The 17025-nt window shown below is 36.9% G+C and overlaps 2 protein-coding genes across 2 annotated transcripts; both read right to left on the bottom strand.

Moving 5' to 3' along the window:
• Positions 1-441: 441 nt before the first annotated feature.
• Positions 442-5079, bottom strand: LOC122669624 (sulfate transporter 1.2-like). The gene is made up of 13 exons (XM_043866424.1): positions 4747-5079; positions 4603-4651; positions 4265-4472; positions 3928-4102; positions 3774-3839; positions 3568-3681; positions 3359-3475; positions 3137-3263; positions 2374-2660; positions 2093-2283; positions 1693-1778; positions 1521-1597; positions 442-708 (listed from the first exon to the last, which is right to left on the bottom strand). The coding sequence occupies exons 1-13, from the start codon at positions 5077-5079 to the stop codon at positions 565-567; spliced, it is 1974 nt and encodes a 657-aa protein (XP_043722359.1). The 3' UTR covers positions 442-564.
• Positions 5080-10066: 4987 nt separating this feature from the next.
• Positions 10067-17021, bottom strand: LOC122667380 (sulfate transporter 1.2-like). The gene is made up of 8 exons (XM_043863644.1): positions 16965-17021; positions 16751-16867; positions 16530-16656; positions 15978-16264; positions 15697-15887; positions 15102-15228; positions 14548-14676; positions 10067-10312 (listed from the first exon to the last, which is right to left on the bottom strand). Exons 1-8 carry the CDS (start codon positions 17019-17021, stop codon positions 10067-10069), a joined length of 1281 nt encoding a protein of 426 aa, XP_043719579.1.
• Between the last annotated feature and the right edge of the window lie 4 nt (positions 17022-17025).

The raw sequence follows: 17025 nt of genomic DNA, 5'->3' as shown, positions 1-17025 counted from the left end.
TTACACAAGTGGGAAGGTTTTCCACACCTCTTCCCAACAAATCTATCAATAAATTGTAATCTGGTTCCTTTCTAGGAGAGTTGAGTTTAGCATTGGCTGTATCTCATAAAGTTCAGTACACATTACAAACTATTCAGATATAAGGATAGGACATAATTGGTCTCTGAAGCTACATGTTAATGTAGACAGTGAATTTAATACTCAGATGGTTGAATGATTGACATTTCTCAGCTGGAGGATTATGATCAAGTTGAGACTCTGCAAGATTGTGGAGGATCCATATAATATTTATTACATCTGGGTTAGGTTTAATAGAGCAAATAGCTATATTTCTATGAATTCTAACCGTTTTTTTGTGTAGCCTGGATTAGGATAAAAAATTTAAACCTCTTTACAACTACACCACCACTATACTTGTCATCACCAATTTTCTTTCCTTTACTCTCTTTTCACATGTAAACACAGCTTTCGTAAATTCTACTCTAATGTTATTTACGTGCAAAGCTTTCGCTTTTAACACTCGAAAATTCAAAATGCTTCAGCAATATGTATGCAACAATCTTCTCAGGCTTCTTCTACCATCTTAGGAGCACATGTTGCCACGGCGTCTTTGACTGTGACGAAGATATTCTTATTGTCGATCAAGTCTGTAAACTTGGATGCATGAAGCTTTTCCATCACCTCCGGCCCAGGATTTGCTATGACAAACTAAAGAAGACATGGGAATAACATACTTTTAGTGTTTAGGAGTATATATCTCTTAGAAATAAGTAATGACAATTATTTGGAATAATATAATGAAGGATCATGAAAAATACAGTCGAGGTATAAAATGATTGATTTTTTGTCTTTCACAAATCCATTTGGTATGTTAAGAAATACAAAATTGATGTCAATTTACTAGAAATGGTTTCATAATTGGAGTATATTTCCAGGGAATATGGGCTCTCTCCCTCTCTCTAGATATTCTATATATTTTTTGGAAAATTTTCTGTGGGTTGGGGGGGGGGGGGGCACCCCCAGACACAGAGAGGGGCGAAATGACCGCACCGCCCCCATGGAAGGTGGAAATCCCACCTACCAAGATGCCAGCGCGTGCACTCTCATTGGCTGCCGTGCACGTGTGGCCCCTGCGCTCCCGCATATTTTTTTTAATCCTTTATAGACACTAAACTTTCTGTATGAAATTTTAAGAAGAAAACTTCTTTCTTTGATAAACGGAGAAAGTTTCTGTCATTTTCCTCCTTGGGCAAAACTTTAGAAAATACTCCAACTTATAATAGTCACAGCGTAACACATGTTTGGCAGAAACCAAGCATTGCAGCCATTTCCTGCAACAGGTAGAACCTGAAAAGGGAGGGTCTTTGGTATTGCACTGCCTCTTTTAACAGGTAGAACATGTCTTTGTAGTGTTACACTGTAAACCAGTTGTTTTTTTTTTTGGTGGGGGGGGGGGGGGAGAAGGGAGTTGGTAGTGGTGGTGGTGGGATAAAACACAATAGCATTATTTGTATGCTTACTTGAACATTTCTCTTCTGGAGACTCCTGTTTAGCTCTTCCAAGGAATGGATGCCACTAGTATCAATGTCGGTTATAGCTGACATATATACACCATATTACGAACATGAGTTTCAAAAGTACGTCTTCTGAACAAGAAATCTGATTAGGGAAAAAAAAATTGTGATTGCTTACGTGACATCTCAATTATCAAGAACTGGATTCTTGGTAGGTCTTTAGCCTTCAGTTGCTCGTCCTCATCTGTTAACCATCTCAAGATCCTGCAAGAAATTTGTTTTGATGAGTTTGTTCCTGACATCTTATTGTGCTTGTAAAAGCTGTGGGAAACTGGACTGTATCAAGAGATCTAGAACTACTGGTACCTAAAGACAAGGGTGGGTTCCCTTTAAAGGGTGACCTCTTCTGTTATAGGATAAAGGTAATACTCTAAACAGGAATTATTGGATGTGTGATAACCCTACTGGATATATCACCATCTTCCTTAGAATTATACATAGTGATTTAATTTACAAATTACAAATACAAGCTGAAGAAAGATACAGTATGAATTACTATTGTAGCAGAAAGCACTTACCTTTCCCTGACATAATTGGAATTGGAAAAGTATATTGCAGAATCAACTCTCACTATAAGTACACCGGGGACCTTGGTTGCCTCCGGATATTGTTGGATGTTCCTGTAGACTGTTGTTCTAGGGATATTTCCAAGTATTGCGGTCCGTGGCCTTGTGACTTGTAGGAGTATTTTGATAAAAGATATGCAAACCTACCACAAAGAACCATGGAGACACCTTTAAGTTGATGATACTAGAATGATGATGTCAAAATATGAGAAGTTATAAATCCAATTCCTTACTGCAATCAAGAGTCCAATCTCAACAGAGTCAAAAACTGTGCCAATAAATGCTCCGAGGCAAGCAAGGAAATCAAATTTATCTGTCTTCCATATGAGTACTGCAGCTTCAATGTCGATCAGGCTAACTACGGCCGAAATAATGATAGCAGAAATAACGGCATTTGGGGTATACGCAAAGACGGGTGTGATCAGTTCTAAAACTAATAAAACGATGATTGCCATCACAATGTTGGAGGCAGCAGTTTTGCAACCTGCCATGTAGTTCACAGCTGAGCGAGAAAAAGAACCTGCGAGTAAAGAAAAGCTCATTAATTCCAGTTAGAAATGTTTGGATTTTTTTATAGGACTTTGACTACAACTTTTAGGGAGTGAGGAAGTAAAAGGGGAGGGCTGTGGGCAGGGGGGGTGAAGTAGGTGTGCCTGAAGGCACAAGGTGAAGACAGAATAGTTGAACCCATGGCCTTTAGGGAGGCTGCGCTCTACTGGCAGAGTGGCAGGTACCAACCAACCATGCCAGCAATTGTCTTCTATAAAATGCAATAATTTGACTTCATAACATATTCATATCAACAATCCCTTGTTTTTTCTTGTTCTCCTAAAGATGTGTGTTTTATTGGTGGTTAAAAGTCATATTGTCATCTGATTGGCTATGGATATTGTTATGTCTAAACTCATGCATGTGCACAATATGTACATCCTTCATGCTTTCTAGTTATTGTAGAAGCCTGTCCTTAAAGTGGAATGAGAATAATTCTTTTAATACCTGTCGTTACGTAACAAGAAGTCACTGAACCAACAACATTCATCAGTCCTAATGACATCATTTCTTTGTTTCCATCGAGTTGATAGTCGTTGACTGATGCAAATGTTCTTCCAATTGCTATTGATTCCTAATAAACCCAAAGCATGTGTAGTTAGATACAGGAAATATTTAGACATTTAAATTTCTGGTGAATTTGACAGATGGGCATCATAATTGGCTTACCGTTAATGCTATCATACCAGCCACAACGCCAATCCTAATACCTGAAACTAGGTACGTCCCAGTGAAATATAGTTCATTTGCAGATGATGGATTGATACCTTTCTGTATGTTGCTCACCTGCATACATTACAAGACTTATCAGTTTCTGATATTACTATAGCCTTTTGTGTTGAAAATAAAATAAAAAAATTTTAAAGTTTATAACTTACGGTTTGAACACCATTTTGCTGTGCATGGGTAATGTACACAAAAAAGGTGGCTAAGACTAGAGAAGTAAATGGTGCAATTGCAGACACCCAGAAAAGCTTCTTATTCTTCTTTCCCTGTTTTTCTCTCATACCATAATGCAAGGGTCAGAGGACTTTAAACATCATGAAATCCTGGGTAAATAGAGGGTACATGAATGGACACTTACAATATACTTGGTAATTAGAAGGAAAATCAAGAATGATGCTCCAATGAGTATATTCTGCCAGCTCCACTGCAAAATATAATAGATGAGTTTAGTGATCAGTTGTATTAGAAATTATGTTTTACTTGAAGAATGAGAGGACTGCGAGATTGCCTACCCCATGAGGTGCTGCGCTAAATACTGAGCGCATAACAGACACAATGTCAGCCTGTGTTGTAAAATTTACTATGCCAAGAAAACCTTTAAGCTGTTGAAGACCAATTGTAATGGCAGCTCCACCCATAAACCCAATAATAGTGGCATGGGATAGGAAGTCAATCAAGAATCCCAATCTAGAGATAGGACAACAAAAACATTTCAGTACTGTACAATATCTTCAGTTGCAAAAGGCCAAAAAAAAAAAAAAAAAAAAACAAACAAACAAAATCAAGTGGTGCTAGAGGCAATAAATAAAGTCAATAGGAAATAAAATACATGTAATAAAATTCACAAACCTAAAAAACCCAAGTGCAGCTTGAGTAATTCCAGCAAAAAAAGTAGCTGTAAATGCCAGTCGAGTATACTCAGTGGCATTAATAACGGGATCAATCACATTCCGGAGCATGGAGCCCATCAAGAGAGACACCACAGCAACTGGTCCAATGGCTATATCTCTCGAAGTCCCCAGGAAGGCATAAACCAATGGTGGGACAAAGCCAGAGTCTGTAAAAATCCTCAAATCAGCACCCAAAAAAACCAAAAGAGCTAAATGAAATAATAAACCAAATTGATAAATCCATTAAAAGTGCAACAATCTAAAGCAACTTGTTACTCAACACCGCAAAAAACTTACAAAGCCCATATTTGGGAGAAAGATTTGCAAGCTTTGCGTATCCAATCCCCTGTTGTACAAGTCAAAACAATTGTTAGAATAATTTATATGTTGAAATAATTTGGTTCTTATCTTAATATTATTTCTTTACTGTCTATTAGCTACCTGTGGTATGGAGAGGCTAGCAATGGTGAGTCCGGCGATGAGATCTCCTTTGAACTTTATTAAATTGTAGTTTCTCCCCCACTCTAAAATTGGGAAAATATATTGGAGGCCTAACATAAACTTTTTTGATCGAGGTTGACCTTTGAATTGGCGTAAAGGGTCATCTGGAAAGAACATTTCCTTGGTAGTTTCTGCTATTTTCTTGAAGAGGTTCTGTCTGGTAGGTACTCCCACCTTGGGAACACGTGGCAAGTCCTCTGGGTAAATGCATGAGGAATGCAGGCGTGCAATATCGGTCTTTGTCTCAAACTCATCAATGGAAGAATGAGCCATTGGGAGCAGATACTATTGATGTAGTTTAACACAAATGGAAATTTTACCTGTACAACAGAATAATAAACTGTCATTGACTGGAATTTCGAAATGATATGATACTACTAAATGTCTTCATTTCAATAATGTACAACACTTAAAGAGATAGGCTTCCTTTTCAACAATCACATTATAGCTCTAAAACCAATTACCTTCATAGTTGAAAAGTTAAAGAGCCCATAGAACCATTTGTGTTTATGGGTGTTGATTTAAATTGGAATACCATATAATCCAAAAACTGGAAATATCTCATACAATCTACAAAAAAAGGGGGGGGGGGGGGGGGGGAGATTACTAACTTAGCAACATCATACCTTAGTTTGGCTGATAAGAAATTGTTTGTAAGCAGCTCTCACCTTAACAAAGTGGAAGGGAGCTAACTTAGATGACTACACACTAAGCTGTGTGGAGTCTTCTATCATATAAGGTCCAACAGAAGCTCTTATTTATAAGGGTTTCAATTGAAACTCAATGTCAAACTTCTTTAATGGCCAGTAAGGATGGCCCTAGATGATCACTTACATGCTGCATATAACACTTAGATTAGAATATTAAATTACGATATATAGCTAAACACAGTTGGGTTGGTATTATTGGGAGAAATGTAGCTGGGTTGGGTTGAGGGGAACTGCATTAACATTACACTTAACGAAAACAGCTGAATTATACAAAGTCAAATAATTCATGTAGGAGACTTAAGACTTTAGAGGAGGTGTTTCTTGATTTTTCCTTTGATTTGTTTGTCATCTTACATATTTTTCCTGACCAGATCTCAAAGAAAATACTTTATGGGTTCTTCCTGCCTCTGGTGGACATTTCATAGTGAAAATAAATTAGAAGAAACACTTTTGCCACCAGTTGGAGTTTTAGTAAGGAACTTAAATCTGAGCTTAACAAAAACATTTGAATTATACAAAGCCAAATGATTCATATATGAGGCTTACTCAGGGGAGGTGTTTTGGTGTTTTTTAATTTTTCCTTTGAACTGTTTATTATTTTAGATATTTTTCCTGGATAGTCAAAAAGAAATACATAATGGATTCTTCCAGCCCTGCCACCTGTTGGTTTTTAAAAGCATATGCAAACTAAGAATTCCATGAATCCTGTAATGCTTCATGGATATGGTTAATCTCATGAATATAATAATGGGGTTATTGCATTTTAATATTCTTCAAGAACAGTATCTATCATTGTTCCTATTTTGGATTTTATTTAATTATAGGAAATTGTTGTTCAGGAGGACTGCACAGATTGTTAGTTGAATTGTTTGATCTCCTTGGAAGATACCAATTTAATGCAGAAGGGCTTGGGGAAAGAAGCATTGCAAATAAATTCTAATAAAATAATGGATTTTAAATTCCATAAAATGTAATAGAAAAAGAAACTATCCCATGCCGATTATAAGAAAATCCCTTATGTTAAGTTTTTGTTTGTTTCAATTTAAAACAGGTAATTATTAAATTTATAAAAAATAATAATAATAATAAGATCTGGGTAGGCCATTTCGGCTATTGGATAAAGAAATTGTCTAGAATAGTCTGTCACATGTCAAATTTCAAAGCCTAATTCAGTCAAATACCTTTTTATATATTGATATGCATATTTGTGTATGGCTAAACGTCCATTAGTTCTCAAACCACTATTGTGAATTTTTCCAGTCTCACTTTTAAATTTAGATTTTTTCTTGTGGAAAATTGACATGCGAACGTTTTGATCTACGTACCTATAGAATTTTAGCACCATCTGAGTCACCACACGGCAGAACAAGGAGTCAACCTCAAGATTTTTTCCAGACTCACCCAAATTTTAGACTTTGCCTTTATTGACTGAGTTTTCCTTCAGCCTTTCCATTCACCAAAGGCTTCTCAATGGCTGCGAGAGGGGGAAATGGGTATTTTGAGAACATATTAAAACTCTATAGGGATTTTATGAACCTTAGGATGGTGTCTGAACCTTCATCATGCGATGAAGGAAAATTTTATCCTTGTCTTATGAGGAGTCAAGAGGGCAAAATATAAGCATCACAAGCATACATGACTTTCCTAAAGCATTACAAAACATCAAATCTCCTTATCTAGTTGGTTTACAAGGCACATATTTAATTCAATTCGAGGGTTAAAAATGAAATTTCATCTTGAATGTTAAAAAAAAATCATTTTAAATATTCCTTCCATTTTTTTCAACCGAAACAAGATACATGGGTAATTTGGAATGAGCAGAATAGGGTACACTCCATGAAACGAAGCCACTTGACCCACTTCCTCTCACCCCCGTCCTTTCTCAGCCAAACCCTGCCTCTTTTGTTCAACTTTGGTGGGCTAACTATCACATACTAAATCTTAAAGCAATGTTGAAGAAATAAAATATTTTTCTTAAAAACTTCATTTTACTTATGGGTATTTTATCTTGAAACTAATAGAGCTTGAATTCCATGAATTTTTCTTAGGTGACATATGCCCTGTGAAGTAATGTTTGAAACCTATCTAGAATAGAATGCATGTAAACAAGATTATTGGATTATTTCAGTGTTTGTATACAATTTGGATTCTATAGTTGGATTTCAAATTCAATAAAAGTAACATGAGATATGACCACAATTAAACATATAATGAATTTGATCTAGATTCTAGACCTGAGTTCAAAAACCTGCCTTCATTTACTAAGTCTTGGCACACTTTTTTTTAGTACTAACCCCATATCGGAGGCCAGCCAAGGACCCACAAGGGGCCAGCAAGAAGACCCACTGGGCCACACTTATTATTATACTACTATATTATTTCAATTGTTTCAAAAAGATTGGGGGTAGAAGGATTGAACTCTTGACCTTTCCTTGGACTTACGCTAAACCCAACTGTCTAGACGCCTAACATACTTGATCATCCAAGATGGAAACCCTCTTCCCCCATGTGTAGCGCGTTATAGATTCTATAGTCTACTTTGAATCTTTAGATTTCAGATTTAGTAACAAGTAAGCCTTACTTAGATATGACTGCAATTAAATATGGGTAGGGGATCTACGCGCTACTCGCATGCATTGTCATTTACTATGGCAAGCCAACATCCGTCGGGTACCTTATAATTCACATACAAGGGACCCACGTATTTAGGAAGGAGACTGTGAGAGAGAAATATACACACTTTCTACATTAAAATTATAAAACATTTGGTCTAGAATCTAGATTGCCTTCATCGACTAACTAGTTAGTGCTGACATACTTGCTTACTCAAGATTGAGGTCCCCCTTCAACCCCCCTCCCCCTCCCCATCGACCCTTTTATGGTAACTATCGACATACTTGTTTATTCAAGATTGAGTCCCTCTCCCCTCCCCCACCTTTTTATGGTAATTGTCAAGACACTTGCTTATCCAAATTAGGTATCCATCGTAACCTATTTATAAAATCAAATTCATGCAAACCAAAAATTGTTGGATTCCTAATTATTAATTTAGTGTATGTGTCGCAATTTTGATTCTATAGTCTACTTTGAAACTTGGATTTCAAATTAAGTAACTAGTTACTTTACTTCGATATGATTCTATATAAGGTTTCAAAACCTGCCTTCAACTACCAACTAGTAATTGCTGACATACTTGTTTATCCAAGATGGAAACTCTCTTACCAGTCCTTCCTCCCCATCCCCACTATTTTAGTAAGTGCTGACATATTTGCTTATGGAAGATGGAGATCATTCGAAACCAGTGTCTACAATCAGAGATACAAGTAAACAAAAATGTTGAATTCCCCGAACGTAGGTAATAATGAGCATTCAATTGAACATATAATATATTTGGTCAAGAGGGAGACTGTACTATCTCTCTTTCTTTTTTGTTTTTTTGGTGAAAACTCCTAACATATCACCATTAATCAGATCCCACAAATTAAGGAGGGAATATATTTTGGGGACCACAAGGAGAAACTGCCAACTCCCTTTCAATAAACCTAAAAAATTTTAGGGAGGTACGTGTAAATTTCCCTTGAAATATTTCGATTTTTATTTGAGCTTTTGAAATGAGCCAAACGTCGTTGACTCCAAAGACTGAATAGGAGTGAGCCCCTAACTTCTTGAAGGGCAACCTACCTACATCTAAAAGTGACTAATAAAATGTTTCTTAAAAAGCAAAGATAAATTAAAAATATTGATAGATCAATTTTTTATATAAATTGAATGATATGAAGTATTTTTTTTTGTTTGGGGGGAGGGAGTTAGTATGATATGAAGGTTCATATCATACACATTCTTTAAAAATTATAACATCTTGTTCTAAATTTAACACGTATTCAATACCAATGATTACCTAACCTCCAAGGATTTCTTACTTCCCCATTTTTTTTATGGGAGGTAGTTTTTTGCATGGGAGTGTGGCATAGGCCAACACTCCCTTGTGTTTATCTCTCTCCTCCTTAAAATAAGGGGGTAAATGTGTCTTTTTACATGGGGAGGAGAGAGATAGACTCATGGGAGTGTGGCCGGGCCTAGATAGAGAACTTTTTTCTTTTTTTTATTTATAATATCTTAGATCAATGAAATTAAAAAATTAAGGGTAAAGTACACGTACCCCCTTATAATGCATCCAATATTCCTCATATCCCCTAAGTGGCTCAATATTTCACGTATCACCCTTCAATATTCCACGTACCACCCCTGTTTTACACCCCAAATGTCAGATAGGTCCAATCCATTAAATACCACTGTTAGATGCCAAAATTTTGATCATTTTACCCTTTCTTCTATGTTTATAAACTTGAAAAGACCTAATTGCCCTGACCTATTTGTTCATAATATGAAAAGACTTTTTTGCCTTAACCTAATTTGATAAAACCCTTTTACCCCCACTATTTGTTCTTAAGAACCTAACCAATTTAATTACCAAAATACCCTTATTAGGGCATAATTACCAAAATACCCTCCACTTCCCCAAAATCCATCTTCCATTTCTGAAACTTCTCTCAAACCCTGACAGATGCAAGGTTATCGATGACAGAGAAGGCATCGAAGAGTTGTCCATCGGTGATATCAGGATGAAGGTCTCCAACATAAAGTGAAGCAGGTGCAGGGACGTTCGAAGGAACAGCCATTGACGAAACAAACACAATAATCTCCCGCACACGCAGGCGGAGATAGACCCATAAAGAATTGGAAGAGAAGAAAAAAAAATAAAGGGTTTTCTTGGGTTTCTTCTGAAAACTCTTAATCTGGAGCGAATTTTTACAAAGAAGATGGATTGTTAGGGAAGCGGAGAAGGGAAACAACGTAGAAGCAGAGAAAGAGAAAACAGAAAAATGGTTTCCTAATTCGACAATGCCTCTTTTTTAGGGTTCGGTTTTGGTTGAGATAATTGGAATAGTTCATTCTTCTTCTCTTCTACTCTTTTTTTGCCCTCTTCGTTAGGGTTTCTGCTTTTCTTGATGATCTTTGAAGGAATTCGATTTCTGTAAATGCATTCGGTTGTTATTGGACTGTATCAAGTTATTTGTGTCTTGTTCTTGGTTGATTCTATCTTTTTTGTTCTCGATCGAGGGTCTTCTTTTGAAAAGCTTTGCGATTTCGGATCTTTGTACCCATGCCTGCTCTCGTCAACTATAGTGGTAAGTTTCGGTTTCCTTTCTTTGCTTTTATTTTGAATCCCCGTTCCCCCATGGATAATGATTTGTAATCTTTGTTTCAGCTGGGAATTTTGGGTAAGGGTTAGGAGATGTTTGTATGCATGCTTTAATTCATGCGGTCTGAGTTACCCTTGATTGCGATTTTGTTGGGTTTTTAGAATTTTTGTGGTCTGGTAGTTATTTCCTCAAACGAAAAGGTCTAGATTTTTAGGGTTTGTTTCTGCAGATTGGTTGGGCAGATTTTGGGGAAGATGAGATTTGGAGAAGATGAGGGTATTTTGATAATTATTCCCTAACAAGGGCATTTTGGTAATGAAATTAGGTTAGGTTCTTAAGAACAAATAGTGGGGGTAAAAAGGTCTTATCAAATTAGGTCAGGGCAAAAAGGTCTTTTCATATTATGAACAAATAGGTCAGGGCAATTAGGTCTTTTCAAATTTATAAACATAGAAGAAAGGGTAAAATGATCAAAATTTTGGCATTTAACGGTGGTATTTAACAGATTGGAGCTACGGCATTTGGGGTGTAAGCGGGAGTGATGCGTGGAATATTGAAAGGTGAGTGCGTGGAATATTGGCGAAGCGTGAAATATTGAAAGGTGTGCGTGATGGCGCAAGGAATGCGAGGAATATTGGGTGCGTTATAGGAGGTACGTGTACTTTACCCAAAATTAATTACAAAACAATTAGGTGTTAAAAAAATTTGCTTGTTTTGTAAAGCTAAGAGGTGATTGGAAACCTCTCTCTCTAATGGTTTAGATTATCCAAATCATCCCTCTACATGGCTAAAGTCAGGTTGCCTAGGTTAACTATTCCATTTTACCAACTTACATTTAGGTTGTGTTTGGTATGTATTTTCAGAACACGTTCTAGGTCTAGAATGTATTCTGGAATGACATAAACGTTGTTTGATATGCATTTCATTCTAAATTCTTAGAATAAGACCAACAACAGGCCTCATTCTGGAATGGGAAGAAACTCAGTCCAAGTTCTTGTTTTGGCTTATCACTGTTTGGATTCCCAACTTCGCATGAAAAGACGATCTGCTCGACTCTTCTCCAGCCATGGCAGGAGCTGGAGGATCCAGTCCAACAAAAATAAGGGTGTTTGGGTCATTTCATAGGCAGGCCCCTCTATGAAGTGACCAAAACCCCCTTGTTTTTGCTGGGATGGATCCTCTAGCTCCCACCCCGGCTAGAGGCGAGCCAGGTCCGCTGAAGCTGGTTATAGGAGGTGGAATTTGGCTCTTCTCCAGCCGTGACAGGAGCTGGAGGATCCAGCCCAGCCAACAGCCCAAGACAGGGATGTTTGGGTCATTTCACAGGCAGGCCCCACCCTATGAATGACCAACTCCCCCTCCGTTTTGGCTGGGCTGGATCCTTCAGCTCCCGCCATGGCTGGAGGAAAGCCAGGTCCATAGAAGCGAAGCAACTCCTCGATCTTCGTCCATCCCAGGTCAGTACGTACTTTTCTGGGAACTCAAAGCCAAGAGAGGCATATAGGATCACTGATCGGCAATTGCTCAAGGACAAGAAGTTCTGGTTGGTGTCCTTCCTCATTGCCTGGGCTGCAGCTCTTCAGGTAATATAAAATTTCTGCAATGTCAATCATGATTCAACCACTTGCCTCTGCAATTGTCTTCTGTTCATCCTTCCGTGATTAAGTTGAGACTCGGAGAGATTGTGGAGAATCCATATAATATTTATTACATTTGGGTTAGGTTTAATAGAGGAAATAGCTATATTTTTATTAAGTTAAATTCTAGCCGTTTTTTGTCTACCCTGGATCAGGATAAAAAACAATTAAACCTCTTTACATTCGCACCACCACTATACCTCTCGTCACCGATTTTCTTTCCTTCACTCTCTTTCATATGTAAACACAGCTTTCATGAATTCTACTCTAGTGTTATTTAAGTGCAAAGCTTTTTGCTTCTAACACTCGAAAATTCAAAATGCTTCAGCGACATGTATTGAAGATAAGTATGCATCAATCTTCTCAGGCTTCTTCTACCATCTTAGGAGCACATGTTGCCACGGCGTCTGTGACTGTGAGGAAGATATTCTCATTGCCGATCAAGTCTGTAAACTTGGATGCATGAAGCTTTTCCATCACCCCTGGCCCAGGATTTGCTATGAGAAACTAAGACATGGGAATAACTTTCTTTTAGTTTAAAAGTATGTATCTCTTAGAAATAACTAATGTGATAATTATTTGGAACAATATAGTGAAATAGGACATAAATTTTAGTCCACATTATGAACTATTCAGATAGTATATGCTATCATATTTTTGTTTCAGTCTCAGCTATATGTCATTAATTTTAGTCCACATTATGAACTATTCAGATAAAAGGATAGGAGATAAATAGTTTCTGAAGCTACTTGTTAATGTAAACCAAGAATTTACTACTCTTTGTGATGGTTGAATGGCTTAACATTTCTCAGCTGGAGGATTATAATAAAGTTGAAACTCTGCCAGATTGTGAAGAATCTATCTAATGTTTATTGCATCTGGATTATGTTTATTTCCAGATTGTGAAGAATCTATCTCAACTTTCAATATATAACAGATTTTGTCAATGTCTTTTGAATCTCGAGTCCAAGATTCCATAAACATTACCCAAAATGCGGCCAAAGACATGCTTAGCCAAAAGAATTTGTTTAATGTTTTTAATTGTTTCAACATATTAGAATCTATCATTTCCTTTGAATATTGGATTCACAGATCTAGAACCTATTTCACTATATATCCAAATGCAGGCCAAAAGCATGCTCAGCCATGCTATTTCCGTTGACTCCCTATTGATTCCAGTTTGCAGCTTTTTAGGTACTTAGATTTTGGACCAGGCTTGGGATCCTCCCATCGACCACTCTCCTTTCATCAGTCCACTTAATTAGGGAGTGGGATCCATTCAAAACGAAACAGAGGGGAAAAGTGCAAAACATCCTTCATCATAATTTTTTTTTAAAGAAATATTCTCTGTGAGCCTGTCCACCATATAAGTTAAAGGGTAATTATGGTCGTGAAGTACATGATTTTTGCATTACCGTTTATGCTCTTTATAGAACGGAGCAAATCGTCCTCCTATTATAGGAAGGAGGGGAAATTCAGTATGATGATAGACTTGGTGTAACCAACCATGGTTACACAGAGCACAACAAGTTTTTGACTTACTTTAAAGAAATAAAACGTTAATCCTTTAACCTCTCATCCCCTCCCACTGTTCTTTGTCCCTGGCAATGCCCAAACCGTTGAAAGGTTAAATGGTTAAATAGAAAAAGAAAAAGAAAAAACAGAGCAGAACTCAACCCAACAATCCCATACCCCTCCAATCCCCTGCACTATCATTGCCACCATCTCCTCTCTTTCTCATGCCCCCATATATTCTTGGACTGCACATCATCAAGACATAATGATGATGGTCCAGAAGATCCTGAGCCCTTGGCCGAAGGATCTAATTGTAAGATAAATCTTTCTTACATCTTTATTAAGTTAAAACAAATCAATGACAATGTAAAGACTCAAACATCTTTATTTACACATACCATACCTGTTGTCCCCAATTTTCTTTTATTTATACTCTTTTCGCATATACAAATTTCTTTCCTACTCAATTATACACGTGTTAATAATGTACATCTTTACAAATACTATACCTGTTGTCTCCAATTTTCTGTATCACATATAAGCATTTCTTTCCTCCTCATTTATGTAAGTGTTAGTAATGTGCAAAACTTCCACTTCTAATACTCGAAGTGCGAAATGCTTCAGTGATGTATTGAAGAAAGGTAGGCATCGATATTCTCAGCCTTCTTGTTATACCATCTTAGGAGCACATGTTTCCACGGCATCTCTGACTGTAAGGAAGATATTCTTGTTTCCGATCAAGTCTATAAACTTGGATGCATGAAGTTTTTCCATCACCACTGGTCCCGGATTTGCTATGACAAGCTAAGGAAGACATGGGATTAATTAGGTACTTCTGCCATAAATGATAACTACAAGGTACTAAAACAAAAATATGATGGCATATCCTAAAAAACTCCCATCATCGATGACTTTAATGTTTTGAGCATAATTTGTAAATAACATACTTTTAGGAGTATGCATCTCTCAGAAACATACTTCTATGTACAGTTACAATTTTCAAATTCAAACATATGAAACATAAACAATATGATATTGTAGTACAGGATCATGAAAAATAGAATCTTAAGGTATAAAATACATGAATTTTTGTGTATTTTTTAAGAAGCCATTTATTATGTTAAGGAATACAGGATTGATGTCAATTTACTCATAAGGGTTTGATAATTGTGTGTGATGGGGGTTGTTGGTGGTGGGATAGAACCCAATAGAGTTATTTGTCTGCTTACTTGAACATATCTCTTCTGGAGACTCCTGTTTAGCTCTTCCAAGGCATGGATGCCACTAGTATCAATGTCAGTAACCGCTGTGACATTATGCACCATATTATGAAGATGGTTTTCATAAGAATATGTGCTGAACAAGAAATCTAATAGAAAAAAGTTGCAGCAGAAAAGAACAATTTGTGATTGCTTACAAGATATATCAATTATCAAGAACTGGATTCTTGGTAGGTTTTTTGCCCTAAGTTTCTCGTTCTCATCTGTTAACCATCTCAAGATCCTGCAAGAAATTTGCTTTGATGAGTTTGTTCCTGATACCTTATGTTGTTTCTTAAAGCTGTGGGAAACAGGACTGCCTCGCGAGATATAAAACTACTGGTACACCTAGAGACGAGGGAGAATTCTCTTTAAAAGGTGACCTCTTCTGTTATAGGATAAAGGTAATACTCTAAACAGGAATTATTGGATGTGTGATTGCCCTACTGGATGTATCACCATCTTCCTTAGGATTATAGATATAGTGATTTAAGATACAAATTACAAGTACAAGCTGAAGGAAGTTACAGAGTTGATGGACGACTGTTTGCATGAAAAAATGTACCTTTCCCTGACATAATTGGAGTTGGAAAAGTATATTGCAAAATCAACTCTCACAATAAGTACACCGGGAACCTTGGTCGCCTCCGGATATTGTTGGATGTTCCTGTAGACTGTTGTTCTGGGAATATTTCCCAGTATTGCAGTACGTGGCCTTATGACTTGTAGGAGTATTTTAACAAAGGATATGAAGACCTACCACAAAGAGCAATGGAGACACATTTTAATCCATGTTATTAGACAGATGGTCTTAAAATGTTAGAATTTATAAAACCAATTCCTTACTGCAATTAAGAGTCCAATCTCAGCAGAGTAAAAAACCACACCAATAAAGGCTCCTAGGCAAGCAGTGAAGTCGAATTTATCTATCTTCCATATGAGCAGTGCAGCCTCAATGTCGATCAGGCCAGATATGCCCGAAATAATGATAGAAGAAATAACGGCAATTGGGGTATACTCAAAGACGGGGGTGATCAGTTCTAAAACTAGTAAAACGACGATAGCCATCACAATGTTGGAGACAGCAGTTTGGCAACCTGCCATGAAGTTCACAGCTGAGCGAGCCAAAGCACCTGCAAGTGAAGAAAAGCTCATTAATCACACAGACAGAAATGTTTGGTTTGAGACACACTGATGACCTAACCAAAATTTGTGTGTTCCTTGATGTATCTACTATGCAATATTTTGATCTCATAATATGTTTGTACCAGTCATCCGTTGTTCTTTCTTGACTTCCTAAAGATGTGTGATTCATTCATGGTTAAAAGTCATATAATCATCTCATTGTTGTTGTGGATCCCTATCCTTACAGGGGAAAGGTGATAATTTTTTTAATACCTGTAGTTACATAACAAGAAGTCATTGAACCAACAATATTCACCAGTCCTAAGGCCACCATTTCTTGGTTTCCATCAATTTGATAGTCTTTGACTGATGCAAATGTTCTTCCAATTGCTATTGATTCCTATAAATTCAAAGCATTCGTATTCAGATGCAGGAAATATTCAAGCATTTAAATTTCTTGAGAATTTGAGAAATGGGCATCATAATTGGTTTACCGTTAATGCTATAATACCAGCCACGACGCCAATCTTAATACCTGACACTAGGTACTTCCCAGTGAAATAAATTTCATTTGCAGATAGCGGATTTCTACCTTTATGTATATGCTTCACCTTCATACATTACTAGACTTATCAGTTACTGATATTACTATTGCCTTTTGTGTTTAAAATTCCAAAAATAAAAATGGTAAAAAAGTGTATTACTTACTGTTTGAACACCATTTTCCTGTGCATTGGTAATGTACACAGAAAAGGTAGTTATCATAAGA

Source organism: Telopea speciosissima, chromosome 7 (genome assembly GCF_018873765.1).
Source record: "Telopea speciosissima isolate NSW1024214 ecotype Mountain lineage chromosome 7, Tspe_v1, whole genome shotgun sequence".
NCBI classification, from domain to species: Eukaryota; Viridiplantae; Streptophyta; class Magnoliopsida; order Proteales; family Proteaceae; genus Telopea; species Telopea speciosissima.
Note: the sequence above shows the minus strand (reverse complement) of the source record. Positions and strands in the feature narration are given on the sequence as shown.